The following is a 12,299-nucleotide window of genomic DNA, read 5'->3' on the forward strand; positions in this document are numbered from 1 at the left end:
GCCGACCGCCGCAAGTACATATACTGCGGCGGTCAGCCCCGGCCAGACAAAGTGACGTACCGGTACGTCACTAGCCTGTCACTGGCTTGTGAGCCAATAGCGGGCGAGCGCGCGCCCGCTGAGGCGCGCGCCCACCCCGGCTCGTTCCCTAAGAAGTCAGTGCGTGTGACTGGCGGACCCGATGTCCGCCGGTCACTCGCGATCGTTCGCCGGGAAGGGAGAAAGGCAGGCGGCTAATGTAAACAAGCCGCCTGTCATTCTCCCCTGTGCAAAAATGGAGATCAGACGGTTCTACTATGTAGGACCGTTGATCTCTGTTTTTACACTAGTAGCCATGTCCCATCACAGTTAGAAACACGCCCCTAGGACACACTTAACCCCTCCCTCTCCAATACAGTTAACCCCTTCCCTGCCAGTGTCATTTTTACAGTAACAGTGCATATGTATAGCACTGATTACTGCAGTAATGTCACTGGTAACCCCAAAAGTGTCAAAAATGTCAGTCAAGGGTCCGATCTGTCCACCGCAATGTCGCAGTCCCGCAAAATAAAATCGCAGATCACCACCATTATGCGTTAAAAAAAAACCACCAAAAATGACAAAAATCTTTCCCTTTGTTAGTAAACGCGATAACTTTTGCACAAACCAATCAGAATACGCTTTTTGCAATTTTTTTTACCAAACATATGTAGCATAAAACAAATTGGCCGAAAATGTTAAAAAATTTTGATTTTTACATTTTTTTGGGGGGATTTACATATAAAAAAATTTGAAAAATATTGTTATTTTAGCAAAATTGACGCTCTTTTTTTGTTTATACCGCATAATCAAAAAAATCGCACAGGTGATCAAATACCACCAAAAGAAAGCTCTGTTTGTGGGAAAAAAAGGACTTCAAATTCATTTAGGGACAGCGTCACATGACCGCGCAATTGTCCGTTAAAGTCACGCAGTAAAAAATCGCAAAAAAAAACCTGGTCAGGAAGGGGGTAAAATCTTCCGGGGCTTAAGTGGTTAAACTGAATGGGTTGTTTTAAAAGGTGATCATTTACAATGACATTTAAACAGCGCTGACAAGAAATATGTTGATAGGATGAGTGACAGTGAAATGAGCTCATCGCTGTGCTGCTTCTCTTTTGAGTATCCACTCACAGGCTGCCCACTCACTACCTGGGCTCAGTGGAAGTGGGTTGAATGATGGTGGGCACCATACTGGGGATATCTAGTGGCAGAAAAAAAAGTACTGCAAGGGGGATCTCTTGATTGAAGCTGAATATTGCAGCAAAAGCAAATTTTATTTTCTCTTTAACCACTTCAATACCAGGCACTTTCACCCCCTTACTGCCCAGGCCAGTTTTCAGCTTTCAGCGCCGTCACACTTTGAATGACAACTGCGCAGTCATGCAGCATTGTACCCATATTAAATATTTTTCCTTTTTTTCACAGAGATAGAGATTTCTTTTGGTGGTATTTATTTACCTCTGGCTTTTTATTTTTTGCTAAATAAACAAAAAAAAAAAAAACGGATATTTTTTTAAACACGTTTTTTTCGTTTCTATTTTAAAATTTTGCAAATAAATATTTTATTTTCAAAAATTTAGGCCAAAATGTATACTGCTACATTTCTTTGGTGAAAATAAACCAAATCAGTGTATACTATTTTGTCTGTGGGAAAGTTATAGAGTCCACAAATTATTATATATACCCTCCCCGGCCACTTTATTAGGTACACCTTGCTAGTACCGGGTTGGACCCCATTTGGCCTTCAGGACTGCCTTAATTCTTTGTGGCATAGATTCAACAAGGTGTTGGAAACATTCCTCAGAGATTTCATGCCATATTGACACAAGAGCATCACGCAGTTGTGGCAGATTTGTCAGCTGCACATCCATGATGCAAGTCTCCCGTTCCACCACATCCCAAACGTGCTCTATATGATTGAGATCTGGTGACTTGGAGGCCATTGGAGTACAGTGAACTCATTGTCATGTTCGAAAAACCATTGTGAGACGATTTGAGATTTGTGACATGGTGCATTATCCTGCTGGAAGAAGCCATCAGAAGATGGGTACACTGTAGTCATAAAAGGATGTATGGACATGGTCAGCAACAATGCTCAGGTAGGCCTTGGTATTGGTACTAAGGGGCCCAAAGTGTGCCAAGAAAATATCTCCCACACCATTACACCACTGCCACCAGCCTGAACCGTTGCTACAAGGCAGGACGGATCGATGCTTTCATGTTGTTTTTGCGACAAATTCTGACCCTACCATCTGAATGTCGCAGCTCATCAGGCCAGGCAACATATTTCCAATCTTCTATTGTCCAATTTTGGTGAGCCTTTGCCAATTGTAGCTTCAGTTTCCTGTTCTTAGCTAACAGGAGGGGCATCCGGTGTGGTCTTTTGGCATCAACAACCATGCCACTCCTGTGTCAAAGTCACTTAAACCCCTTTTCTTCCCCATTCTGATGCTCGGTTTGAACTTCAGCAAGTCATCTTCACCACATCTAAATGCCTAAATGCATTGAGTTGCTGCCATGTGATTGGCTAATTAGCAATTTGTGTTACCAAGCAATCGAACAGGTATACTTAATAAAGTGGCCGGTGAGTGTACAGATATATCTGAAAATCGATCAATCCTGATGTACTGATGACCTATCTCATTGTGTGAAGCATGAAAATGCCAGGGCAGTACAAATATCCCCCAAATGACCTATTTTTGGAAAGTAGACAGTCCAAGGTATTTAGTAAGAAGCATGGTGAGTTTATTGAAGTTGTAATTTTTTTGTCACTATTTTTTGGAAAATTAAGACATTTTTTCCACATTTAATTTTTTTTTTCGTCGGTGTGGTGGTGATCAGGGATACTGAGTGGTGACAGTATGTAAAAAATAAAATAAAATAAATGAAAATCCCCCCCCAAAAAAAATTTTTTTTTTCTTTTAATTAAACAATTTTTCTTTTCTTTTATTTATTCTTTTACAATTTTTACAGGGGTGATCAGGATTTTTTTTTATTTATTTTATAACACTATTTTTGCTTGTAGTGAATTTTACAGTTATAAGCAACCATTTTTTTCTGAATGAAAGCTATTCATTCAATGTTTACTGTTGTGATTATCAGTCAATGGCCACAGCTAATCCTATGGCACAGATGGGCTGTGATTGGCCCTGTCTGTACCATGTGATTACTGTGACCAATCTCAGAAAAAAACACAACTGTACACAATAAATGGCACGAATCAAAGCCATTTATTGTGTATAATTGTACACAGCGGGTGACAGATCGCCTGTGGGGTGTGCACGAGGTACAATCCTAGGGGGACGTCAGATGAGGTCCGTCCAGGATAACAGGGGTACCACACGGCCCTCATTTTACAATAGGCTTTACGGGAAGCCTTTAAATGTACTGTTCATTTTTATCTTGTTATTTTTGCCTGGAGTTCTGCTTTACCAATTCAGCTTCGGGAAGATCCACCCCCCTTCATGACCATGTCATTTTTTGCCATACGGCGCTGTGTTACTTTACCTGACATGTGACGCTGGACCCACATAACATTTATGTCCTTTTTCCCCCACATAGAGCTTTCTTTTAATGTTATTTGATCACCTCTGTGCTTTTTTTTTTTTTTTTTGCACTATAAACAAAAAAAGACATAAAAAAAAAAAAAATAGTTTTTAATTTCTGCTATAAAACATATCATATAAAAAAATTTAAAAAATCGAATTTCTTCATCAATTTAGGCCAATATGTATTTTGCTACATATTTTTGTTAAAAAAATCCCAATAGGCGTTTATTGATTGGTTTGCGCAAAGTTATAGCGTCTACAAGCTATGGGATATTTTTAATTTAATAATTTTTTACTAGTAATGATCAGCAACTTATAGCGGGACTGTGATATTGTGGCAGATAAATTGGACACTAACAATTTTGACACCTTTGACAGTGACACTAATACAGCGATCAGTGCTAAAAAATATGCACTGACCTTCTTTTTCTTCCTTTCCTGTCTCTTTCTCTACCCCTCTTTTTCTCTGATGCTCTGTCACCTGACAGACATGGTCCCCCGGGGACCTTTCTAAAACTTGTTAGCACCGCTTATTGCGGCCTTATCGTTACCCATTGTTGCATTTTGCATTTGACATACCCCTGAGGTCGCTTTGATGTCCCGGGGCCGGTTGTGCGGCAGTGGGTTGGGGCTTGGGTGATTACTTTCCCCCACTCCGCTCGGCGCAGTGTGTTCCCTTTTTGGGGCGCCGGGGGGGCAGCGGGCCCGGGCCAGACTCGGTCGCCCCGGTACGGGACATGGTTGGCAATATATTGATTAGCGGGATGTGCATTTGTTATGTGTTCCCTCGGGGGCTGCGTCCCTTGATAACTTTCTTTACTATGTTGTTGTGTATCCTGACAGATGCTATTCTATTGTTTTCTTATGTATGTTTACCTTGCACTTAAACCAAATAAAAATCTATTGAAGTCTAAAAAATATGCACTTTCACTAAACTAATGACACTGGCTGGGAAGGAGTTAATATCAGAGGCAAAAGGTTAACTGTGTGCCTAGCCCAGTGATGGCGAACCTTGGCACCCCAGATGTTTTAGAACCACATTTCCCATGATGCTCAACTACACTGCAGAGTACATGAGCATCATGGGAAATGTAGTTCCAAAACATCTGGGGTGCCAAGGTTCGCCATCACTGCTAGCCTGTGCTTAGTTACTGTGGGGAAGGTGCTTTTACTAGGGGAAGGCATTGATCCATGTTCCTGCTTCACAGGAACACAGGATCAATGCCTTCCTTACAGACAGAACGGCGACCTGCCTTGTCCCTGCCTCTGTGCTGAACAATCTGCGGGTGCCAGCGAACATCTAATCCACGGTACCCTCCACTGGGCTCCCGCTGTGTGTGATCAGAGCGGGAGCAGGTCACCAGCGGCACGCATGTGTGCCCCAGACCCAAAGGTGTCAGATCTCGTACTAGGTACATGATCTGGCTCAGAGTGGATACCCTGCATCTACGGCGGGCGGTTGTAAAGTGGTTAATGATCACAAAGTAATAATCACACAATAAAATCTTGCCATATATACCAAAAACAGTTGTCTATAAAAAGGGTTTATTTTTTTTTCGAATATGTTTTTAACAGTAACAACAAGCACTGTATATAGAATGTACAGGCACAATAAATACCTACTCGTGAGAGCTTACAATCTTTTTGCACCTGAGGCACTGAGACATACAGTGATTTTCTCAAGGTTGCGCAGTTTTGGCTCTGGGAATCCACGAAAAGTTTGTCCCAGTCTTTCTACCCGGAGGTCAGCTCAAAGACAAACACATGGGGAAAGAATATGCTGTATTGCTTTTGTGCTCTGTTTCCCCCTTGTTGTCACATGAGAACCCTGCTTGTAGTTCAGAAACAAATACTAGCGTTTCCCTGTAATACCATGCTATCAAGCTGAAAAGAAGAAACTTCTTTTTGTTACTCTTGTACAAGCAGAATTTTGATATCCAACAGAACATTATTAATAATATTATAATTAATATTTTAACAATATTAGGCCTTAATGCACACAGTACATTTGAAAAAAACGAGCTGCAAAGCCAGTTCTGACGCCAGAAAAAAGCAGCTGTAAAAACGTGTTTTTAGAAGCATTTTGTATTGGCGTTAATGCGCGTTTTAGCCACGTTTAGCAGCGTTCCCATTTAGCAGCCTTTCTCTGCCCTCTTCTATTTTCCAACCTCAAAGCCAACTACTACAGCTTAAAAACGTCTGACGTGGCCTAACGGTGTATGCAGCCTTTAGCAGTGTCAGGCGTTTTTAAAGGTTAACGCTGCTGCTTCAGAACGCGCTGGCTCTGGGTTTTTTTTTACAGCTTAAAAACGCCTATGCCACTTGTAGCTCCTAAAAGCCTGTGTGTGCAGGGGGCCATAGAATAACATGGAGGGGTGTTTTTAAGCTGCAAAAAAAAAAAAAACACCTGATGCTCCTAAAAGCAGCTGTAAAAACGCCCTGTGTGCATGAGGCCTAAAAAGGTGCCCAGTGCCTGCCAACAGAGGATGCAGTGCTCTTTCTGTCCGGTTACGGCAGCTGTCCATACTCAGCTTATCACTTTCCTTGCAGCTAGAGACATGATCGAGGCACTCGCTGATTTAGGTTCATACTGCATCAGCTCTTAGCAGAGATATGGGCCTTTTTCTTTTTAATAATAAGGCAGCACAAAGAGCAATGAGGATGTAAAAAGTACTGTAACTCATAGCAACTGTAGAAAGATGCTAGTCATTATGGGTTTCAGATTTTACACATTGCTCTTTCCTTATTAAGGGCTCTTTCACACACACTGTCTGTTGGATGGACTCCGTTTTTCTCAGCGGGGGATCGTTCCGCCGATCCCCTGCTGAGCAGGAGGATGACAGCTGTTCTCCGCACTGTGTGCGGAGACACAGTTGTCAGAGCCCCATACATCTCTATGGGGGAATCAGATGGGAACGGACCGTCTGTCCGTTCTCATCCAATCCGATCCGCTGGACAGATGGAAAATAGGGTTTCCATCCGTCCAGATTTGACGGATCGGATCGGATCATGTCTCCGCTGACATCCGATGCCCCATAGAGATGCATGGGGGGACCGTTCAGATCCGCCAAAAAAACGGACAGGCGGATCTGAATGGTCCGCCTGTGTGAAAAGGGCCTAAAAAGATTAGGAGTATGTCTAAATGGTCCTTTATTATTTATGATAACCTGGAGTGTAAAAAATACTGCATAATAATTGCAATCACCCTAGGAAAAAAACAAAGGTTGAAAAAATAGACGAATCTCTGCTTTGCCACTGGAATAATACACCTACTTCCTAGAGAGACTGGAATACTTCAGAATCACCCCAGCTGTTCAAAAGGACATTTTAGCAGCTTGTGGTTTTGAGTTATTCAGAGGACTGATGTAGATGAATCTGCTTTTTTTTTTTCATCCACAGAGGGAATACCGTTATAATATATTTTTGCTTTAACTGAGCAATCAACAGTAATATTTACTTGTCTACCTGGTGTACTCAATAATATTAAAACTGGTATATCAGAATGAACTGACAGATAAATGCATGATCTTACACTGGGGCAGGATGGAGTGAGGTAAAGGTTAATCTCAAACATATACTATATTCTTATTTAATGAATTATTTGAATAATATTTTTTAAAAAAAAAACGAACTAATATACTAAAACGTAATGAGACAAAGAACAAAATGATCAAAAGATCAAAAGAAATGTTGATAAAACCACAAACTAGGAAAAAAGAAGAATGTATAACATGATTAATGAAGATTGAGGATGGCTATAAGGTAAAAACACACTGGATTCCTGCTTCGTTGCACCCGATTGATCACCAAGACATTCAGCAGATTTACGACAAAGATTCTCTCTAGCTCCACCAAACAGAAAGCAAATCACAAACAATTTATGTCCGAATACAAAAATACATAATCATATCATGCAAGGAACATAGAACAGCATAATCATATTAGTCAGTTATAAAAAAAAAAAGAAAAAGAGGAGAAAACAAAGTTGAAACAGACACACAGGTATTGCTTAGAACAAAGACTAGGTATCCCTGGTACTCTCATGGGTGCTGCACTGCAGCTTAATGACTAAGAGGCAGAACATCAGCATCCTTTTCAGTGCCACAGACTGCCAATTCCTGGCGTATAAATGTAAGAATCAACCAGATCTAAGGATAGTATGGCACAACATATATTCATCACAACACTGGTTGATTCTCATCACCCATTTTAATATAGAGGATGGATGTGTAATCCCTTTAAACGTATATATTTGCCTTTCTCTACTGTTACTAAATGTGGAAAGCAGCAAGGTTCATTAGTGCAGAAAGAGTTCAATAAATGAGCACACATCCCCCTATGCTGTTAGATCAGGACACTTCTCCTTGTCATATAACTTCTTCTTTAGGAAAAGCTGTGGTGATGTGTTCTCAAGGTGGTCATGTGCTCTGTTTGGCGATTACAAGATTCAGTTCTGGCTAAATTATCTCAAGAAGACCTCTCTGTTCCTGAGAGGCAATAATGATGACACTAACTGGCATCGCCGCTGGCACAATATTATTGTCAGAACGAGTGGTCATGCTAAACAGAAGTAATCACGACAAGAATCCAATTCCTGCTACTTCTGTGTTGAGCACCTAAGAATATGAATCCACATAACAGGTTACAGGCTCCAGCTTTATGGCAAGGTAGTCCAGCATGTCTCATGTCACCAAGAGTTACTGTTGACTAGATGTCGCCCTTCATTAAAGGGCATCCAAGGAAGAATTTGCCAGAAGTTTGTCTTGTATCCCACAGGATATGGTAAAGTATAGACTTTTGTTTGTATTAAGAAAGAGTCGATTTTTCTGGCTCAGAGACTGTGCCGCCTTCCATTTATTCTTGAAGAGAAAACTGGTGCACTGATGACATGCTGAAGGTTGAAATATCTTCGAAAATGGTGACTTGTTATGCTGGAGTGAAATGTTCCCAGAGATTTTTGAATAGGAACATTGTATGGGTACAGGGCAGGCCAAGTTTCTGGCATTGCTTACACAAACGCTTCATGATCAGGAGTGCCATTTATTTTCTGGTACAGTTTGGAGTCTTCGATTTTTTGCTTCCTTTGCCGTTCCAGGCTCCGCTTAAAGAAGATGAGGTAGAGTGGTAGGCAGAACCCAAGCAAGCTCGTTACCAGCAATCCAACATTGACCTGTCATTGCAGAAAGATAGAAATAAGTATAAGGAATGCATACACAGTAAGTTAGAATACAATATACACAGCTCACTACGTATATTTTTCTTATTTATTAAGATCACAGAAAAATGAATACACAGCAATGAAGTACACATAGTGACAAAGGCCAACAAACTCCCACACTCTTGGGCCTCATGCAAACTGGACATTTTTAACGCTGCTGTTAGGGGCATGTGGGTTTTTATTTCTACCTCTCAAGGCCCCTGTATGTTATCCTACAGCTGCAAGAAAAAGTATGTGAACCCTTTTGAATGATATGGATTTCTGCACAAATTGGTCATAAAATGTGCCTAACCTAAACCCCATAGAGAATCTGTGCGGTTTTGTCAAGAGGAAGATGAGAGACACTAGACCCAACAATGCAGATGACCTAAAGGCCGCTATCAAAGCAACCGGGACTTCCATTCCACCTCAGCAGTGCCACAGACTGATCGCCTCCATACCACACTGCACTGATGCAGTAAATCATGCAAAAGGAACCCGACCAAGTGTTGAGTGCATACTATACTGTTCATACTTTTCAGTAAGCCAACATTTCTGTAATAAAAATCCTTTTTGTTATTGGTCTTATGTAATATTTAAATTTTCTGAGATACTGAATTTTGAGTTTTCACTAGCTGTAAGCCATAATCATCAAAATTAAAAGAAAACAAAATGCTTGAAATATATCTCCATGTGTGTAAGGCCTCTTTCACACGGTCGCTCCGGTTTTTTGCTCCGCTGCGGGACTTTTTTTTTTTCACGGAGCGGACGACACTTGTGTCATCCGCTCCGTATGTCCGCATATCATCCCATCCGTTTGCGGATGATATACGGACATAATGTAAGTCTATGGGGATTGCGGATGTCAGCGGATGAAACCGCTGACATCCGATTTTCCTTCCTTTCCGTTTTTTGAACGGAGGAAAAAATAGGGTTCTGTTCCGTTCCAAAAAATGGAACAGAACTGAAAGGAAGAAAATCGGATGTCAGCGGATGGTATTCCGCTGACATCCGCAATCCCATAGACATACATTATGTCCGTAAATCATCCGCAAAAAAATAGGATGATTTGCGGACATACGGAACGCCCGTGTGAAAGGGCCCTAACGCATCTATATAAACTTTAAGAGTTTCACTGCTTGAATTGAATTACTGAAATAAAATAACTTTTTGATGATATTCTAATTTTATGAGATGCACCTGTAAATCATGTGCAATCATCAAAACATCAAAATATAATTTCACATAAAGTCCACTATAATTCATGAAAAATAACCAAGTAACAATTTTAATCTTCTGTGAATCCATTTGTGAGTTCCCCCACTAATAACATAAGTTGCCTACAGGAAGAAAAGATGTCTGCAACGCTCAACAGGCCTCCTGAAGACATCTCCTATGACAAAACGCGTCAGTCAGAGCCTATGCTGACATCCTCATGTCTGCCAGTTATAGCGATGGTTGAATTTTTCATTGTGCTTCTGTTCATGCTATTAAATGTGAATATCTTTATATAATTAAATAAAATAACCTAGCAGTTTTACACTATGGAGCATTTTGTGTCTGTTTTATATGTGAACAATGGTATATGCTGTTCGGATTGATGGTCATATCTAGACCCTATTGGCAACCCTGGTGGCTATATACACTTATTGGAGAGGATCTCTGGTATCTATGAGCGTTGCAGACCTCTTATAATATGGGGTCTTTTCTTCCGGTAGGTGGCTGATGTTATTAATGGTGGTGGAACTCACAGAAGATTACAAATGTCACTTGATTAATTCTCATGAATTATAGTGAAATTATTTTTTGCACATTATTTATTTTTATGCATTTGAATATAATTTTATAGCATAACAACATTTGGTTTCCATTTACCGTATTATACATTTGATTAGAACAGTGATGGCAAACTTTGGTACCCCAGACGTTTTGGAACTAATTTCCCATGATGCTTAACTACACTGCAGAATGCATGAGCATCATGGGAAATATAGTTTCAAAACATCTGGGGTGCCAAGGTTTGCCATCACTGAATTAGGATATATGGCACAAGATGTGGGTTTATTTTATTCATAATCCTTAGATTACGCAATAGGAATGGTAGGAGAAGGATAAAAAAGAGGGAACACAAACAAAACAGTAAAAAAGGCTAAACCTAATGCACTTGAAAAAGTATTCAGCAAAAGGCAATAAGCCAACAGAGTGGAGATGGGTTAGAACACCAGTCAGTTTTTTTTTTGCTGCCTGTGCCCCATTAGCGAGATTTGTCCCTCTCTATTTGTAGAAAAAGTAGAAATCCCAGATTTTGGGTTGTCATTATAACAGGAATAGAGCGGGAAACCTTCTAGTTCTGATGACAACTAGAGATTCCCTTATTTTGGAAGGATTTCTGCTAACCTATTATTTTGGCTATAAGACAGGATGTGAAAGGAAATCTTCCTAATAGGACACCGATGGCAAAAAAAAAGAAGAAAAATAAACACAACAACAGGGGTTATAACCCTCTCTCACTCTATCCAAAATGAAAAAAAAATATAGTTTTGCCTTTAGTTCTACTTTAGGTTGAATGTTTTAATACTCTAAATGCAATACCATCAAAAGTAAACAAAATGACTCTAGGAATACAATGAGACCTCTTTACTGATGTACTTTTTAACCTAACATAGTTAGGCCCCTTTTACACGGTCCACATTCCGTTGTGGACTGTGCTCTGCTCAGCGGGGATCGATACGCCGATCCCTGCTGAGCCGGCGGATTACAGCTCCGTCTCCGCACTGTGTGCGGAGAGGGAGGTGTCAGAGCCCCGCTGCTCTCTATGGGGAATCGGATGAGAGCGGACCGCCTGTCCACTCTCATCCGATCCCATCCGATTCGATCCCATCCGATCCGATCCCCAGGACGGATGGAAAATAGGGTTTCCATCCGTCCGGATTTCACGGACAGGATCGGATGCGGATGGCAGCGGGTGTCAGCGGACATGTCTCCGCTGACATCCGCTGCTCCATAGGGCTGAATGGGGCATCCGATCAGATCCGCCTAAAAAACCGACAGGCGGATCTGAGCGCAACGCCCGTATGAAAGAGCCCTTAGTTGGTCTTCTTTTCATTATATCCACACAACAACACTTTCAATATAAATTGTTTCATACACTAGTGTAATTACCCAATCATAAGTAAAAATCTAAAAAATGTATACATTAGAATTCTTACTAACTAGTCCTTACCCAGAGTGGATCACCATTCAAAGGTCCCATCATAGCCAAGAACAGAGGTTGCTGAAGGAGTGCAAACAGAGCGCTAATGAGAGATTGCAAGCCAGTCAAACTACCGAAATGTGATGATGGGTATCTGAAAAAAAGAAAGTTAAGGTTGTTAAACTTCTGGTGAAAAGAAGATTTATTCTACTGCCAAATTTCCAAAAAATGTAAAACGCTTTACTTTACTCTATGCTTAAGGAGTGTCTATAGTCTTTTTAAAGTCGTTCAGCCATAACTTTATGACCACCCACTTACTATTAAGTAGGTCGCTCTTTTG

General features: G+C 40.8%; 1 protein-coding gene across 2 annotated transcripts in view; it reads right to left on the bottom strand.

Annotated features, from left to right (window-relative positions):
- Positions 1 to 7,446: 7,446 nt before the first annotated feature.
- Positions 7,447 to 12,299, bottom strand: part of SLC43A2 (solute carrier family 43 member 2) — a 120,029-nt gene continuing 115,176 nt past the window's right edge. For both annotated transcript variants that reach the window (XM_082245152.1, XM_082245151.1), the window contains exons 13-14: positions 11,990 to 12,113; positions 7,447 to 8,739 (exon numbers count right to left, since the gene is read on the bottom strand). In XM_082245152.1, coding sequence (XP_082101278.1) covers positions 8,578 to 8,739; positions 11,990 to 12,113 — 286 coding nt within the window. In that variant the 3' untranslated portion in view covers positions 7,447 to 8,577. The remainder of the gene's footprint in view (positions 8,740 to 11,989; positions 12,114 to 12,299) is intronic.

The sequence above is a fragment of the Pelophylax lessonae genome (assembly GCF_965119305.1).
Source record: "Pelophylax lessonae genome assembly, chromosome: 2".
Taxonomy (NCBI): Eukaryota; Metazoa; Chordata; class Amphibia; order Anura; family Ranidae; genus Pelophylax; species Pelophylax lessonae.